Source organism: Palaemon carinicauda, chromosome 34 (genome assembly GCF_036898095.1).
Source record: "Palaemon carinicauda isolate YSFRI2023 chromosome 34, ASM3689809v2, whole genome shotgun sequence".
NCBI classification, from domain to species: Eukaryota; Metazoa; Arthropoda; class Malacostraca; order Decapoda; family Palaemonidae; genus Palaemon; species Palaemon carinicauda.
This window is the reverse complement of record NC_090758.1, coordinates 78,779,471-78,795,400: the sequence shown is the minus strand read 5'-3', so window position 1 is coordinate 78,795,400 and position 15,930 is coordinate 78,779,471. Positions and strand designations below refer to the sequence as shown.

Below are 15,930 nucleotides of genomic sequence, written 5' to 3'. Positions count from 1 at the left end.
TTAAACAAAAAAAATATGATAGGTTACAACATGTATACTCTTCAGACTTTTATAAACCTTCCCATTAACTTAATGCATACAGTATTAAACTATAAAACAGGCACAAATATTAAAATGTCTAGAATATCTAAAGAAAAAAATAAAGAATGTTACTGTTACTCGCCACGAAAAATTAGTTCAAGAAAAACTTGATGATGATGCGATGAATTTGCTGCACAGTAGAAATGATGATGATGAAGCTGATGATGTCTTCTACTGTGCAGCCATAATAGATTTTAACGTCTCTTCAGACGGAGGTGTCTTTTCCTGGGACACCTCTTCAACTTCTTCCTGAGACACTTCTTCAATTTCTTCTGAGGGCATTGTGTGATCGGAAGTTGCTGCCGCTGCTTTCTTTTTTCGCAAAAGCATCCTGTAGGGAGCCATGTGTTCATCGATCTTGGTGCAGAATTGTACAGAACGAACCATATCATCGTCCCACTCTTGCGACATTTCTTTCACCTCATTCGCAAGCTTGCAGAGCTTGGCAAGCCGTTCTAATGTTAAGACCGTTTCTTCGACATTTTCTTGGATCTCTTCCTGTGTTTCACTGTCTTCACCTGCCCGATTTCGTCAGGTCTTCGAGGTCTGCGGCCGCGTAACTTCTACTGTCTTTTTACATATTATCGAGAAGCGTCACCTTCTCAGCAATCGTCATCATCTTTCGGTGCTGTTTAGGCTCACTACCAGCCCTTAGTAGAAGCAGAAGGCTTGGGAGGCATTGTACAGTAGGGTTTAACAGAAAGTTCAACAAAATGTTCAACTTAAAACAGTCACGCACAGCACAACCTTCTACTGTCTTTTAACATAGTAGCGAGAAGCGTCACCTTCTCAGCAATCGTCATCATCTTTCGGTGCTGGTTTAGGCTCACTACCAGCCTTAGTAGAAGCAGAAGGCTTGGGAGGCATTGTACAGTAGGGTTTAACAGAAAGTTCAACAAAAAGTTCAACTTAAAACAGTCACGCACAGCACAGATTAAAGTTCACAATTAACAACGTCAACACAGCGATACTGTACAGCGGGAGACAAAGTGACCGCGGTGCGGGTTGGAGAAGCGGTCAAAACACCAATCAGAGGCTAGATTACAAAACTTGGGTTCTGATTCGTCATCTATCAGCGCTTGAACCAATCACAACCCAATTCAAAGTACAAGATACCCTGCGTACAGTATACTGTACAGTAATAATAATAATAAATAATGATACTGTAATAATAATAATAATTATAATAATAATAATAACAATAATTTTAATAACAACAACAATAATAATAATAATAGCTTTACGTACGCTATTTTACGCTTTTGTTGTAGGATGTGTGTGTGTCTCTCTCTCTCTCTCGTACGCTTATTCGAAATGTGATTTTTGCAACAAAGAATATTATTGGATGCAGTACTACGTACGTATACATACAAAAGATTCATGGAAAAGAAGCACTTCCCTTACATTTGTAGTACAGTACAGTAGTAGCCAACAGCAGCCTTACACCATTCTAATATGGTATGACTGCATCTGATTTGCGTTTCATGTTCGATTTAATTTTACTACGTACTGTATACAGTACTGAATTATCATATGATCACATTCTCTTTTCGTGTTTTATTTCTTTCTGTGCTTAATTATATGTCATATGTAATGCAATGAACAATCAGTAAGAGCAGATATTACTAATTACAGTATTAATGGAATTACAGGTAACGAAATATCGTATTTGGGGTCTTCAGATATTGCGGTATTTTCGAAATTTCCGGAAAATCCGCGATATGTATATATATATGGGTTATGGAAAAAACCCGCGAAGTGGTGAATCCGCGATGGTCGAACCGCGAAGTAGCGAGGGTTCACTGTAATGCCACTTCCATACAGTTCATTGAATCAAGAACTAGAAGCTCCAACCAAGTTTTCTTGTAAATATTACACAATATTACTGAAGCTTTGTTTATACAATACAACACTTGTGTGATGGTCATGTCAGCTAGGATTTTTAAGGGTTTCCCTGACCACATGTACTGCAACCACTGTTGAAACTTGATATTGAGTAGAATGCCTCACTTTCAATAAAAACTTGCTAAGTTAATGATACATTTTTGTCAATTTTTAATTCAATGATTATACTTCTCAATGTCTGCACATTCAACAAGAACTTCAACCTTGTAATGACCGTCTTCTGAAACCCATTATCATCTCCTCCTGCGCCTACTGACGCAAAGGGCCTCGGTTAGATTTCGCCAGTCATCTCTACCTTGCGCTTTTAAATCAATACTTCTCCATTCATCATCGCCTACTTCACGCTTCAGAGTCCTCAGCCATGTAGGTCTGGGTCCGTAACCCACAGCATACTAATCACTACAGTATTTTACATACCTATGTCTCCCATATTGATGCAGCCTTTATACTCATCCGCTATGGCCTTCCCCTTTATGACTCTCAGTCCGTGCGAATGTTTGCAGAACGACTTGACGTCGCTTTCCGTAATCATAACCTTACGGGGTCCTAACTGCTGACTGAGCTCTTGAATTCTTCTCCACACCCAGTCGGCATCCAGGGACGCCTGTTCTCGATATCTGGAAATGAAAAACTGCGTTGATAATGACCATCGGATCAAACCAGACTAGTGGTGTAAGGTTACAGGGTTGGAGATCAAACCAGACTAGTGGTGTAAGGTTACAGGGTTGGATTTACAATTAATTTTGTTATATTTATTATTTATCAAAATGGTTTAATTTTATCAAACTATTTTATCAAAAAGGTATAAAGGTTTCAAGACTATCATCAAAAGTTTGGAATATTTATATTCTAGTTGAATTACAATCACAATTAAATAAATAATATCATTCTTGCTAAGTTGGACAGCAAGATGGAATAAAGGCAGAAGGAACAAAGGTATGGCTAAAGACTAAAAAGTGAGAAGACAACACCTGATAACCCCTTCTAGCCTCTGGGCTAACACACACTTTACTTGACATGGTTTCAGAAGCCATGGTTTCAGTACAATAGTACAGTACACCATCTTGTAAATTTTTGTTATATACATAACATATACACAGATAATGCTATCATAGACTCTCTCAATATAAGTTTCCCATCACAGACACTCCCAATATAAGATGCAACGAAAGACTGCTAGACACAACAGAATACTTGGTGTTGAGACAACTCACAGATGGATGAGTGGTGCATGCTTTGAAATTAATTCCTAGCACGGTGTTCCACACAAGTTTAGTTCCCAAACATACTTTTGTTTTTTATTATTTACTCAATTGCATAAAGTCAAAGTCAAACCCACAAATAAGAAAAGCGGAATGTACTTTACTAAAATGTACTTCCTTCTTGACACAATCTCGGGAACAGGATATAACAGAGATATTCCTGCACCAGTGTATAGATATCACGCTGGGATAGAGTGAAAACTCCTCTAATTTACCTATAAAATTATTTTATGAAGCAATTGTCCAGTACTTAACAAAATGCTTTCCAAGGTACAAGTGGGTTATGTTCCTATCAGATGTGAATAGACACTAAAGCCAGGCATTAGGTCTTTATTTATATTTGCATGCATCAATAGATTATTTTCTTGAAGCTGCTAGGTTAATAGTTCTAGAAAAATTACCGAATAAAAAAGTCAGTTGAATTTGTACTGGCTATGAAACTAAAATGACTACTCACAAGTTCTGAACTTTGATATATTTTTCAGAATCGGCCGTCATATCTGGAATGGTGCCCCTCACCGGGAGAACGCCTCGACCCTCCGAAGACACAAATTCGTGGAGTGCTCTCGCCATGAGCCAGAAAGGTTTCGTGGTGGGGCTCGGCGTGATGGAAGCTGCTTCGTTCAAGATGGACTGTATGCCAGACGGAATGGTCGTGGGGACTAGGGAGGTGTTGACGGCCTTGCAAGCCTCTTCGTAATTTTCCTCCGGCTCGTTGTTCTCCTTCACTCTCATTCCTGTGAAATGATGGACAGTTTAAGCTTCCAGAAAATATAATCGATGGAAAGGAAAATTAGCCAGTTTTAAGATAATAAATATTGCTAAGTCTTTTCTTGTACAGTTTTTGTGTTAAGTAAAATGACCAAACAAAAAAGGAGCCACTTGAGTGCAAAAGGGTTAAAGAAGACTTTTTAACTGAAAGCTTTGTTAAAATTGTATTTTACTAAAGTTTATTCTAATGTACTATAGCTCTCAAAAGTAATATCAACGAGTGGTGGGAAAAAACGGCCAAATGAACAGAATCGCCTATTGTCTCGGTAGCGTTGGTATGAGTGGTTATGCGTCTTAGGCGATAGGCCTTTGTTAGAACTCTCTAGTCTTCGTGTTATCGCAATCACATCAAATATATCTACATAATATAACAGACTAATTATTACATTAGAAAATAAATTATAATATCTAAGGTCATATATGGCATCCAGTCCTTAACAATCAGGCCTACCAATTTTTTATCACCTCGCATAACATGTGTCAAATAAAATTATCTGGCGTGTCAAATTATACAGTATATCTTGTTAAGGTTAATTTTGGGAGCTATTGTACATGAAAATCTCAATTTATAAAGATTCATTCAAGTATATATAATCTTCTATTAATGTAATTTGTTAAACATAACCCAGAATATAATGTTTCTTTTGGAAATTTTATTTATGAAATTTAGCAATATAAATTATATAAAAGCCAAAGACATTAAGATATATAATAGATATTTAAAAGGTAAAGTCTTTTAATTTGAATCCACACTATGGTACAAGTTTGACATACAGTAAAGATCACATATAAAAAATGAGGGCCTACAGAAAGAGAATTAGTTCAACAGTATAGTATAAAAGTAGCTAAAGATTGAAGCATTAACAATTATGGGCTTAAAGTATTTATCATAAAACAGGAAAGGCATTATCTCAACTTGCAACAAACCATGATAGATTTGTACAATGGATCCTACTGAGGTATATAATCCAAGAGTTAAGTGTTAACCCTTTTACCCCCAAAGGACGTACTGGTACGTTTCACAAAAGCCACCCCTTTACCCCCATAGACGTACCGGTACGTCCTTGCAAAAAAATGCTATAAAAATTTTTATTTTTCATATTTTTGATAATTTTTTGAAAAAAATTCAGGTATTTTCCAAGAGAATGAGACCAACCTGACCTCTCTACGACAAAAATTAAGACTATTAGAGCAATTTAAAAAAAAAATATATTGCAAAATCTGCTGGGAAAAAAATAACCCCCTGGGGGTTAAGGGTTGGAAATTTCCAAATAGCCTGGGGGTAAAAGGGTTAATATACTATATTATCAAAAGAACACAAGTGTTCTAAAATGGTATGAAATCATTGGTAGAACATGCAGTCCTACATCTTCGCATAAAGATATTTTTACTCTAAAGAATATTCCTGTTCAGAAAAAATAAATCTAAATTGTTCTTTTTATAATATTACATACAATTGAAATGAACTCGGCTGAGTCCCTGGTTAGGCTGGAGGAACGTAGAGAGTAGAGGTCCCCTTTTTTGTTTTTGTTTGTTTTGTTTCATTGTTGATGTCGGCTACCCCCCAAAATTGGGGGAAGTGCCTTTGGTATATGGATGGATGGACAATTGAAATTCATAGATACTGTATATTGAATGGACTAAAATAAGTTTAATTTAATACACACTAACCTTTCTTGACGAGTTCAACAAAAGCTTTCTTTTCCCTATAATTTTTTGGTGGCGCTCCGTATTCAGCGTTCCACTGCTGGAGGTGTTTGTAAAGGATGACGACATAAGGCACGTGAGAGTGTTCTTTGTAATCCATGGAGTCGAGGTCCAGACTATCCATGTACTTCTGCAATGCTGGGAAAGGTCTGTCGAGTCTTAAATCTGGCATTTCGCTGTCTGGATGACTTTCGACAATGGTATGTTCCTCAATCTGAAATTGAATGTGAACCAAATGAATGACACATTATCTGTATATTGATACGATAGCATGTGTGTTATTTATTTTGTGTCGCGCTTTAAAGAAAACGGAAATAATTTCATGGTATACTCTTACAAATTCACATTAGACTTTGATTACTTAACCAAAGCACATCTTATAAAGTCTTCCCAATTTTGTCTTTAGCACCTGATTTTTTTTTAAATTAGACAAAAAATTGAGTTCTATAAATTTCCATAACCTCGATTATAAAATTAATCTCGGGACATTTTATTCAAACGTATACAGTAGGTTAGGAACAAGATAATTAGTATTGAAAATATAACTTCGTTTAATTTACACGGGTTCTGCTAGTTATTATTATTATTACTAGCTAAGCTACAACCCAAGTTGGAAAAGCAAGATGCTATAAGCCCAAGGGCTGAAACAGGGAAAAACAGCCCAGTGCGGAAAGGAAATAAGGAAATACATAAACGATATAAGAAGTGATGAAAATTAAAATATAAAAACATTAACAACACTAAAAGATATTTCAACTATAAACTATAAAAGGACTTATGTAAGCGTGTTCAACATAAAAACATTTGCTGCGAGTTTGAACTTTTGAATTATAAAAGTATAGAAAGAATTGTTCATATGTTAACCCAGAAAAAAAGTATTATTCATTGCCTCCATTTCCTACTATCGTGTGAGTTTTCTGCCTGAATTACTATAGGGTTTTGGTAAACCTCTATGCATTCTTAAGGCCGATTCACACGACCCGTTTTCTTTCCGACAGGCTGGGTAGTGGCTAACCTCCGTCGAAATGTTGTACATTCACAAGTGGCGTTCCGTATCCGTTTACCAGCTAGCGGTATTCATTGTATACTTAGAATCTGTCACGTGAACACCGAGTAAATTATGATAATTTTGATACAATAAGATGTTGGTTGATAACTGTGTTGATAAAATAAGTTATGCAACTTCATTATACTTTTTGCACCATGCCAAGAATATTAAAATTATGATAAACTCGCCTGTTTTATTTAATGCCTCTCCAGTCATTTTCCATATCTTTTATTTATGTAAATTATTTCTATACATCTTGTTTGTCATGTCAAACATCTCCTCATACCCTTGAAAAAGTTCAATTAACCTCTAATACAAGGTGTCAACAAGAAACTAACTAATTTTTATGACTATACTATGAGGAAAAGTCGGGGTTGTAGGCCACGAAATGAACAGGTACTATACAGGACCCTGGTTCACACAAAACATCATCCACCCGTTGGTTGGGATGGATGGCTAACGGCCGTCAAACCGGACGAGGTTTCTTGGAAAGGAAGCCAAGCTGACTCGGATGGCTGAAGTCCAAGGGCCGCCGTCAGCCTAACTGGTCGTGTGAACAGTTGCATTTGAATACACGTAAGAAAGCTAGACGCCGGTTAACCGACGGCCAGCCTGTCGCAAAGAAAACGGGTCGTGTGAATCGGCCTTTACTGTACCAATCTTCCCAATTTATTACTTTCCAAACTAGCTATTCTCTCCTATTCTCATTACATGTCCCAACTATCTCAACTTGAGTGATATCAGTTCAAAGTTTCAAGACCTTATACTTAAAGTGTCATAGCAAATTCATAAGCATCATCATCTTTCAAACACAATAAGTTTTGAATTTAGTATGGGCACCTTTTCTCATTAAATATATATAAAAGGTCAAACTTAGAAAACTACAAAAAAATAAGACATAACTCGTTAAAGAGAAAAGTAAATATGGGATAAAAACTTTTTAAAAAAATTTGATTTTAGACCTATGTATTATAGTTCAGTACTGATTAAAAGCGAACTTACCTGTACTCTAATGTAGCCTATCATGCCGTAACTCCGAACTATCACTAAAGGCACACCGGCTTCCCATAAAACTTTGGATAATCCCAGCAATGTACTGAAATAAAAACATAACATTATGCAATGCACTGTATTTCCATAAAGTGCTGATAAGCAGTATGAAATGAAATACAAAATTCAATTTTAATATGAACATGAGATGATACGAAAAAGAGTCGATTTTTACCGTAAAGTAAGTGGTAACATCTACCTGAAAAAGCAATTGAGCCTAGTGAGGGGGGAAGGGGTAGCTAGCTACCACTTCCCTACCCCCTTGCTAACTAGCGCAGGGGTAATTAACCCTCATTAAAATTCTAATGGCTCGTCATTTCAGCTACGCCGAAAGTAATACCCCATGTAAATAGCGGGGTTTGTGTTTCGGTTACGGAACAAAAAGCAATTGAATCTAGATTCATTAATTATGTTATTTTCATTAGTAAAATAAATTTTTGAATATACTTACCCGATAATCATGTAGCTGTCAACTCCGTTGCCCGACAGAATTCTATGGAGGGATACGCCAGCTATCACAATACTAGAAGGGGGTGTACTTACCAGCGCCACCTGTGGCCAGGTACTCAAGTACTTCTTGTTGACACCTCCTCAATTATTCCTCGGTCCCACTGGTTCTCTATGGGGAGGAAGGGAGGGTCAATTAAATCATGATTATCGGGTAAGTATATTCAAAAATTTATTTTACTAATGAAAATAACATTTTTCAATATTAAACTTACCCGATAATCATGTAGCTGATTCACACCCAGGGGGGTGGGTGAAAACCAGTGTACAAGATTAAAGGATAGCTAAGTATCCCATATTTCATATAACAGTTATCTCAAATAACAATGAAATAATAAGTACCTGGTAAGGAAGTCGAATTGAACCGTTACTCTGCCTCTTTTTTAAGTTCGTCTTCCTTACTGAGCGCAGCGTTCCTCTTGGAGGCTGAATCAACCCAAAGGTGCTAAAGTATACAGGGCTGCAACCCATACTAAAGGACCTCATCACAACCTTTAACCTCGGCGCTTCTCAAGAAAGAATTGACCACCCGCCAAATCAACAAGGATGTGGAAGGCTTCTTAGCCGACCGTACAACCCATAAAAAGTATTCAAGAGAAAGGTTAAAAGGTTATGGGATTATGGGAATGTAGTGGCTGAGCCCTCGCCTACTACTGCATTCGTTGCTACGAATGATCCCAGGGTGTAGCAGTACTCGTAAAGAGACTGGACATCTTTGAGATAGAATGATGCGAACACTGACTTGCTTCTCCAATAGGTTGCATCCATAACACTCTGCAGAGAATGGTTCTGTTTGAAGGCCACTGAAGTAGCCACAGCTCCCACTTCATGTGTCCTTACCTTCAGCAAAGCAAGGTCTTCTTCCTTCAGATGAGAATGTGTTTCTCTAATCAGAAGCCTGAATAGTAAGAAACTGAGTTCTTAGAACTTGGAAAAGAAGGTTTCTTGATAGCACACTATAAGGCTTCTGATTGTCCTTGTAAAGGTTAAGACCTTTTTAGATAGTACCTAAGAGCTCTAACTGGGCAAAGTACTCTCTTCAGATCATTCCCCACCAAGTTGGACAGGCTTGGGATCTCGAACGACTTAGGCCAAGGACGTGAAGGAAGCTCGTTTAGCAAAAACCGAGCTGCAAGGAACATGTAGCCGTTTCAGATGTGAAAACAATGATCCTGCTGAAGGCGTGGATCTCACTTACTCTTTTAGCTGTTGTCAAGCACACGAGGAAAAGAGTTTTTAATGTGAGGTCCTAAAAAGAGGCTGATTGGAGAGGTTCAAATCTTGATGACATAAGGAACCTTAGGACCACGTCTAGATTCCAGCCTGGAGTGGACAACCGACGTTCCTTTGAGGTCTCAAAAGACCTAGGGAGGTCCTGTAGATCTTTGTTGGTGGAAAGATCCAAGCCTCTGTGGCGGAAAACCGCTGCCAACATACTTCTGTAACCCTTGATTGTAGGAGCTGAAAGGGATCTTACTTTCCTTAGATATAACAGGAAGTCAGCAATCTGGGTTACAGTGGTACTGGTTGAGGAAACTGCATTGGTCTTGTACCAGCTACGGAAGACTTCCCCTTGAGACTGATAGATTCTGAGAGTGGATGTTCTCCTTGCTTTGGCAATCGCTCTGGCTGCCTCCTTCGAAAAGCCCCTAGCTCTTGAGAGTGTTTCGAAAGTCTGAAGGCAGTCAGACGAAGAGCGTGGAGGATTGGGTGTACCTTCTTTACGTGAGGTAGACTTAGAAGGTTCACTCCTAGAGGAAGAGTCCTGGGAATGTCGACCAGCCATGCAGTACCTCTAAGAACCATTCTCTCGCGGACCAGAGCGGAGCCAACCAACGTCAGCCGTGTCCCTTTGTGAGAGGAGAACTTCTGAAGTACCCTGTTGACAATCTTGAACGGCGGGAATGCATACAGGTCGAGGTGGAACCAATCCAGCAGAAAAGCATCCACGTGAACTGCTGCTGGGTCTGGAATCGGAGAACAATACAACAGGAGTCTCTAGGTTATCGAGGTAGTGAACAGATCTATGGTTGGCTGACCCCACAGGGCCCAAAGTCTGTTGCAAACATTCTTGAGAAGGGTCCACTCTGTGGGGATGACCTGACCCTTCCGTCTGAGGTGATCTGCCATGACATTCATACCGCCCTGAATGAACCTCGTTACCAGTTAGCTTTCGATCTTAAGACCAGAAGTAGGTCCCTTGCGATCTAGAACAACTTCCACGAAAGAGTCCCTCCCTGCTTGAAGATGTAAGCCAGGGCTGTGGTGTTGTCAGAGTCTATCTCCACCACTTTGTTAAGCTGGAGGGACTTGAAGTTTATCAAGGCCAGAATAACCGCCAACAACTTCTTGCAAATGATGTGAAGTGTCCTTTGCTCCTGATTCCATGTTCCCGAGCATTCTTGTCCGTCCAAAGTCGCACCCCAGCCCATGTCTGATGCGTCCGAGAGGAGACGGCGGTCGTGTTTCTGAACAGCCAAAGGTAGACTTCCTTGAGAAGAAAGCTGTTCTTACACCATGCGAGAGAAGACCTCCTCTCTTCGGAAACAGGAACTGAGACCGTCTCTAGCGTCATGTCCTTTATCCAGTGAGCAGCTAGATGATACTGAAGGGGGGGAAGGTGGAGTCTCCCTAACACGATGAACAGGGCCAGAGATGAAAGTGTCCCTGTTAGACTCATCCACTACCTGACTGAGCATCGGTTCCTTCTCAGCATGCTCTGGATGCATTCTAGGGCTTGGAAGATCCTTGGGGCCGACGGAAAAGTCCGAAAAGCTCGACTCTGAAGATCCATACCCAAGGAGACAATGGTCTGGGATGGAACGAGCTGAGACTCCTCAAAATTGACCAGGAGGCCCAGTTCCTTGGTCAGATCCATAGTCCATTTGAAAATCTCCAGACAGCGACGACTTGTGGGAGCTCTTAAAAGCCAGTCGTCTGACGGAGCCGGACACAAGATCATGATACTGCTGCACAGTCTGTGAACTGTCAATCATGGGCAAGCGAGGAAGTACAGTGACAACCCGAATCTGTCTAGACTGTCTGGGTCGTACAGACAATTCCTTAACGGGTTGCTGAGGTTGCCGCACTGCGTCACAACAAGTCACTTCTGTTGGTTGTTGAACGTCTTCCCCGTGACACATTGACTCCGTAAACAAAAAATCCTCTAACAAGGACTAAGCTTGGACTGCATGTCATGCAACACAGCTCAAGGTCTATGGGAGCAGGTGTGGTAACAGACGGGATTAGCGACTGAAGTGGAACCATTACCTTCCCTGGAAGCATGTTATGCTTAAATAAAAGTCCATAAGAGGTTATGCAGCTAAAGGCTCCCTCCAAATGACAGAGTCCTCAAGGGAATATCAGAAGGAGGGAGAAAAGAACTTTCTCATCTACAGGGACCTTATCCTAGAAAAGCTAAGTTCTCTGAGTGAGGGTTCACTGGTGCAAAAGCAGCAGACTAGAAGGCAACGTAATGAAACTGCTTGACAGTCTAGTGAGTTGGCAACAACCCAAGATGTGTGACTGAGAAGCATGCGGTAAGGTATGCCATGATGTATGCAGAGTATGCTGTATGCAGAGCATGCTGTATGTAGAGCATGTTGTATGCAGAGCATGCTGAATGCAGAGCATGCTGTATGCAGAGCATGTTGTATGCAGAGCATGCTGTATGCAGAGCATGCTGTATGCAGAGCATGCTGTATGCAGAGCATGTAGTAAGCAGAGCCTGCTGTAAGCAGAGCCTGCTGTAAGGAAAGCAGAGCGTGTGCATGGCGTTTAACATTTCTCAGAAATTCCATGACCAGTGCTAGAGTGCTTTATGCATGCTTGCATGGGGTTTAAAAATCAACATAATGTTTACCTTACATTCATAACTCATGATTCATATTTTTGCCATGGTTTGAAAATGGAGATAAGGTATGCTGAACAGCAGAGACAGAACGAGCTGGAACAACAATAGTTGTGGTTTCCTCTTCAAGAGTCTGTTGAGGGAACACCTGAGGCTCAGTCTGCAAAGGCTGAATAAAAGACAAGCAGAAGGAAGGCGCATGGGTGGAGGAGGCTGACTCCTAGCATGAGTGGTTGAACCCAAGGGTTGCGCTTGCTGAGCAGTTGGCGGAAGCGGAGTAGCAAGTTCCAGTTCCTGTGGTGTGAGCGGAGCGCGATGAGGAAGAGGCTGCGCAGAACAAGGTAAATGTCTCGCAAGCTGAGGCTCCTGAGGCGCAAGGCTAAGGTGTTGTGGTGCTTGCCTTGTGGAGGGTTGAGCTCGCTGCAGCGAGAGCTGAGGAGACTGACTCATGGACGGGAGAGGTTGTTGTACCTCAACCGAGTGTTGCATCACTGGTGGAGCAGCAAGTGGAGGCGGAGGAAGAGAGGTATAATCCTCCTGATCCCATTGTAAAGGTTGCCTAAAGAAAGGCGGAGGCTGAACACCACAGGGAACAGCAAACTCAGCACGTGGCTCAACATCGTACGCCTGGCAGGTGGTAGTGCGATCAGGCGGAGCGAGCGTAGGCAGAGGGAGTGTAGGCGGAGGCGGAGGAGCAACACTCTCAGCCCGACACTCACGCATCAAGTCCGAAAGCTGTGCTTGCATGGACTGTAGTAGAGTCCACAACATCGTACGCCTGGCAGGTGGTACTGCGATCAGGCGGAGCGAGTGTAGGCGGAGGGAGTGTAGGCGGAGGCGGAGGAGCAACACTCTCAGCCCGACACTCACGCATCAAGTCCGAAAGCTGTGCTTGCATGGACTGTAGTAGAGTCCACAACATCGTACGCCTGGCAGGTGGTACTGCGATCAGGCGGAGCGAGCATAGGCGGGGGGAGTGTAGGCGGAGGCGCAACACTCTCAGCCCGACACTCACGCATCAAGACCGAAAGTTGTGACTGCATGGACTGCAGTAGAGTCAACTTGGGGTCGGCAGACACTAAGGTCTGCTGAGGTAAAGCCTTAACAGCAGAGATCTGCTGCGGCAGAACCTTACTCCTCTTAGGCGGAGTGTATTCAACTGATGACTGAGGAGAGTCAGAGCTAACCCAATGACTGCATCCGGGTTGTTGAACTTTAACTTCGTACGTCTGGCATAGGTCTGGACTTTACGTTTAAGAGGTCTTGAGACCTGAGACCAGCGTTACTCTGCCTTTATTTTCTCCCCTAAATCTCTTCTGCAGACGAGCAAAATAAGGGCTCAATCGTCTGCGGGTGGGAGTGACGGTCTCGGTAAGACACGTCCACAACCACCGAGGATACTTCTGTGCGCCGATCAAGGCCTGCCGAACCCTTTTGTCCTTCGACATTGCTTCTCCCCTGGGCTTGGGAGCTTGCAAGAGGTCCCGGACTGGGAGGACGACTGGCGCGCACAAAAGTACCCTCACGCACAACACTGACATACTTTGCGCTAATCACTTATCACTTTGATTTCTGTTTGCACTTATTTCACTGAACTCGAAACTTTAAGTGGTTTGTACCTGAAACACGCAATTCTATCCTTTCTCAAAAGTTAGTAATTGCGAAAACAGAATTACAATGTAACAGAAAAATCTAATGAAAGATAATTCAGTGGCTGGAAAGAGACTAAACACTAGATCACTCTAGAAACGTTTAGTTTCTTCCCCTAAAGAGACTAGGGAGAAGAGCAAAAACGATAACGACGTTACTCGTACGCCTGGCAGGCTTGAGTGAAACGTTTATCCTCTTTCTCCCTCCGTCTCTATCTCTCTCTCTCTCTCTCTCTCTCTCTTGACTTAGAACCTGAGAGAAGAGCCCAATCATATATATCGTTAAAACATATTAATGTTAAAGGAAAAAACTGAAATATTTCCCAAAATGAAAAGTTCCTTTATTAGGATCAAAACCATTAAGTTAAGAAAGAATGAACAAAACGCTAGACACGGTTACTCTTACTGCAACGTGAAACCGTGAACATTCTTTCTCTATCGTAACGATAGAGTGCAAGTTGAACGTTCTGAACGTCAACAACTGCAGAGACAAAACAAAACGTTAGTTCAACTTTGAAAACAGTACGAGACTATCAAAGAAATTCTTTCAAACTCTGTGGCGGAAATAGCATAATATGTTAACAGGTAAAACCGAAATGACGGGCTCAATGTTAATTAACTTCGGTACCAAGAAAAGACCGCCTACTATTAAGAAGGTCGAATATAAACAAATATAAAAATTAATTTTAATAAGTTTATAATAAAAGGAAGTTAATCGAAGAGGCCTATAAGAGGCGGAGAGATATAAAATAAATCTATAACTTTTGTTAAGCAAAATTAAGAAAGAGAGTCTATACTCTCTTAGACACCAACACTTCCGTCTAAGGGAAGGGTCGGCCATTGAAAGGTGAACGAGAGTTCATACTCTCTTCGTCACCATAAATAATCAAATTAATTCCAAAAGCTAACTAAGCTAATATAGAAGTTTCCAGTAAAGCGACAGCCGAAATCAAAGAGAAATACTTCACCAAAGTCGTGAAAATACTCCAAGAACATAAGCGTATCCCAGAACGTCTTAACCGGAAGCACGACAGAGGAATAATTGAGGAGGTGTCAACAAGAAGTACTTGAGTACCTGGCCACAGGTGGCGCTGGTAAGTACACCCCCTTCTAGTATTGTGATAGCTGGCGTATCCCTCCATAGAATTCTGTCGGGCAACGGAGTTGACAGCTACATGATTATCGGGTAAGTTTAATATTGAAAAGAGCAAAGTTTTTTCAGAGCAATGTCATCATGGATGAAAAATATTACCAAACCACCCCAGTCTTGCTCGGTATTTAACCCTTTTACCCCCACCATAAGGGTAAATTTCGAGCACATTTTGCTAAATAATTTTTAAAAATTGCTCTAACAAACTTAGTTTTTGTCCTAGAAAGGTCAGGTTGGTCTCATTCTTTTGGAAAATGCCTGAAGTTTCTCGTAAAATTATCAAAAATATGTGAAAATATGTAATTAACAGTGTTTTGCAAGAACGTACCGGTACGTCCTTTTGGGGTGAGAGGGTTAAGCAAGAACCTTAACACCGAATAGAAGAGGTTTCCCGACCTTTTTACCTGATCGTAAATATTGGGCCACTAAAAACATTAACTAAAAAAAAAGTTGTAAAACTCTGGGAATTTGTAGAAAAATGGAAAGACTTAATTGGAAACTCTCACCAAGGTGGATTTTTATTGTATACCGGAGAATGATTGAGTGAATTAAGAGAAGCAATGGTATGAAAAACATACTAATTTTACAAACATTATATATACAATAACTAAAACCTAATACATGAAATGGTATACTAACTTTTTAGATATCTAAAACATGTATGACCAATTTAGAATGTCTGAGGTTGCAAGTAAAAGAATTAGGATATTAAAGAAAACGAAAAGACATCTTTGACTGACCCCCTTTACTCAGTAGATTCAACTTCTTCATAAGCTATTTTATATCAGCTCTTTCTTCTACAGGAGTGATAGAGAATTATTCTTAGGGGAGAATAGATTTCAAACCATTTATGATCGTAAGCAAATCCCTTCATCCTACATTTCTTCTACAGACTAAGAATCCTCCTGTGACTGGCCAGACAGTACTACATTGGAACCTTCTCTCTGGTT

General features: G+C 40.6%; 1 protein-coding gene across 1 annotated transcript in view; it reads right to left on the bottom strand.

The window, feature by feature from the left end:
- Positions 1-15,930, bottom strand: part of APP-BP1 (Nedd8-activating enzyme E1 regulatory subunit APP-BP1) — a 33,539-nt gene that overhangs the window by 8,612 nt on the left and 8,997 nt on the right. The window contains exons 4-7 of the mRNA XM_068357536.1: positions 7,777-7,870; positions 5,691-5,940; positions 3,706-3,985; positions 2,404-2,603 (exon numbers count right to left, since the gene is read on the bottom strand). Coding sequence (XP_068213637.1) covers positions 2,404-2,603; positions 3,706-3,985; positions 5,691-5,940; positions 7,777-7,870 — 824 coding nt within the window. The remainder of the gene's footprint in view (positions 1-2,403; positions 2,604-3,705; positions 3,986-5,690; positions 5,941-7,776; positions 7,871-15,930) is intronic.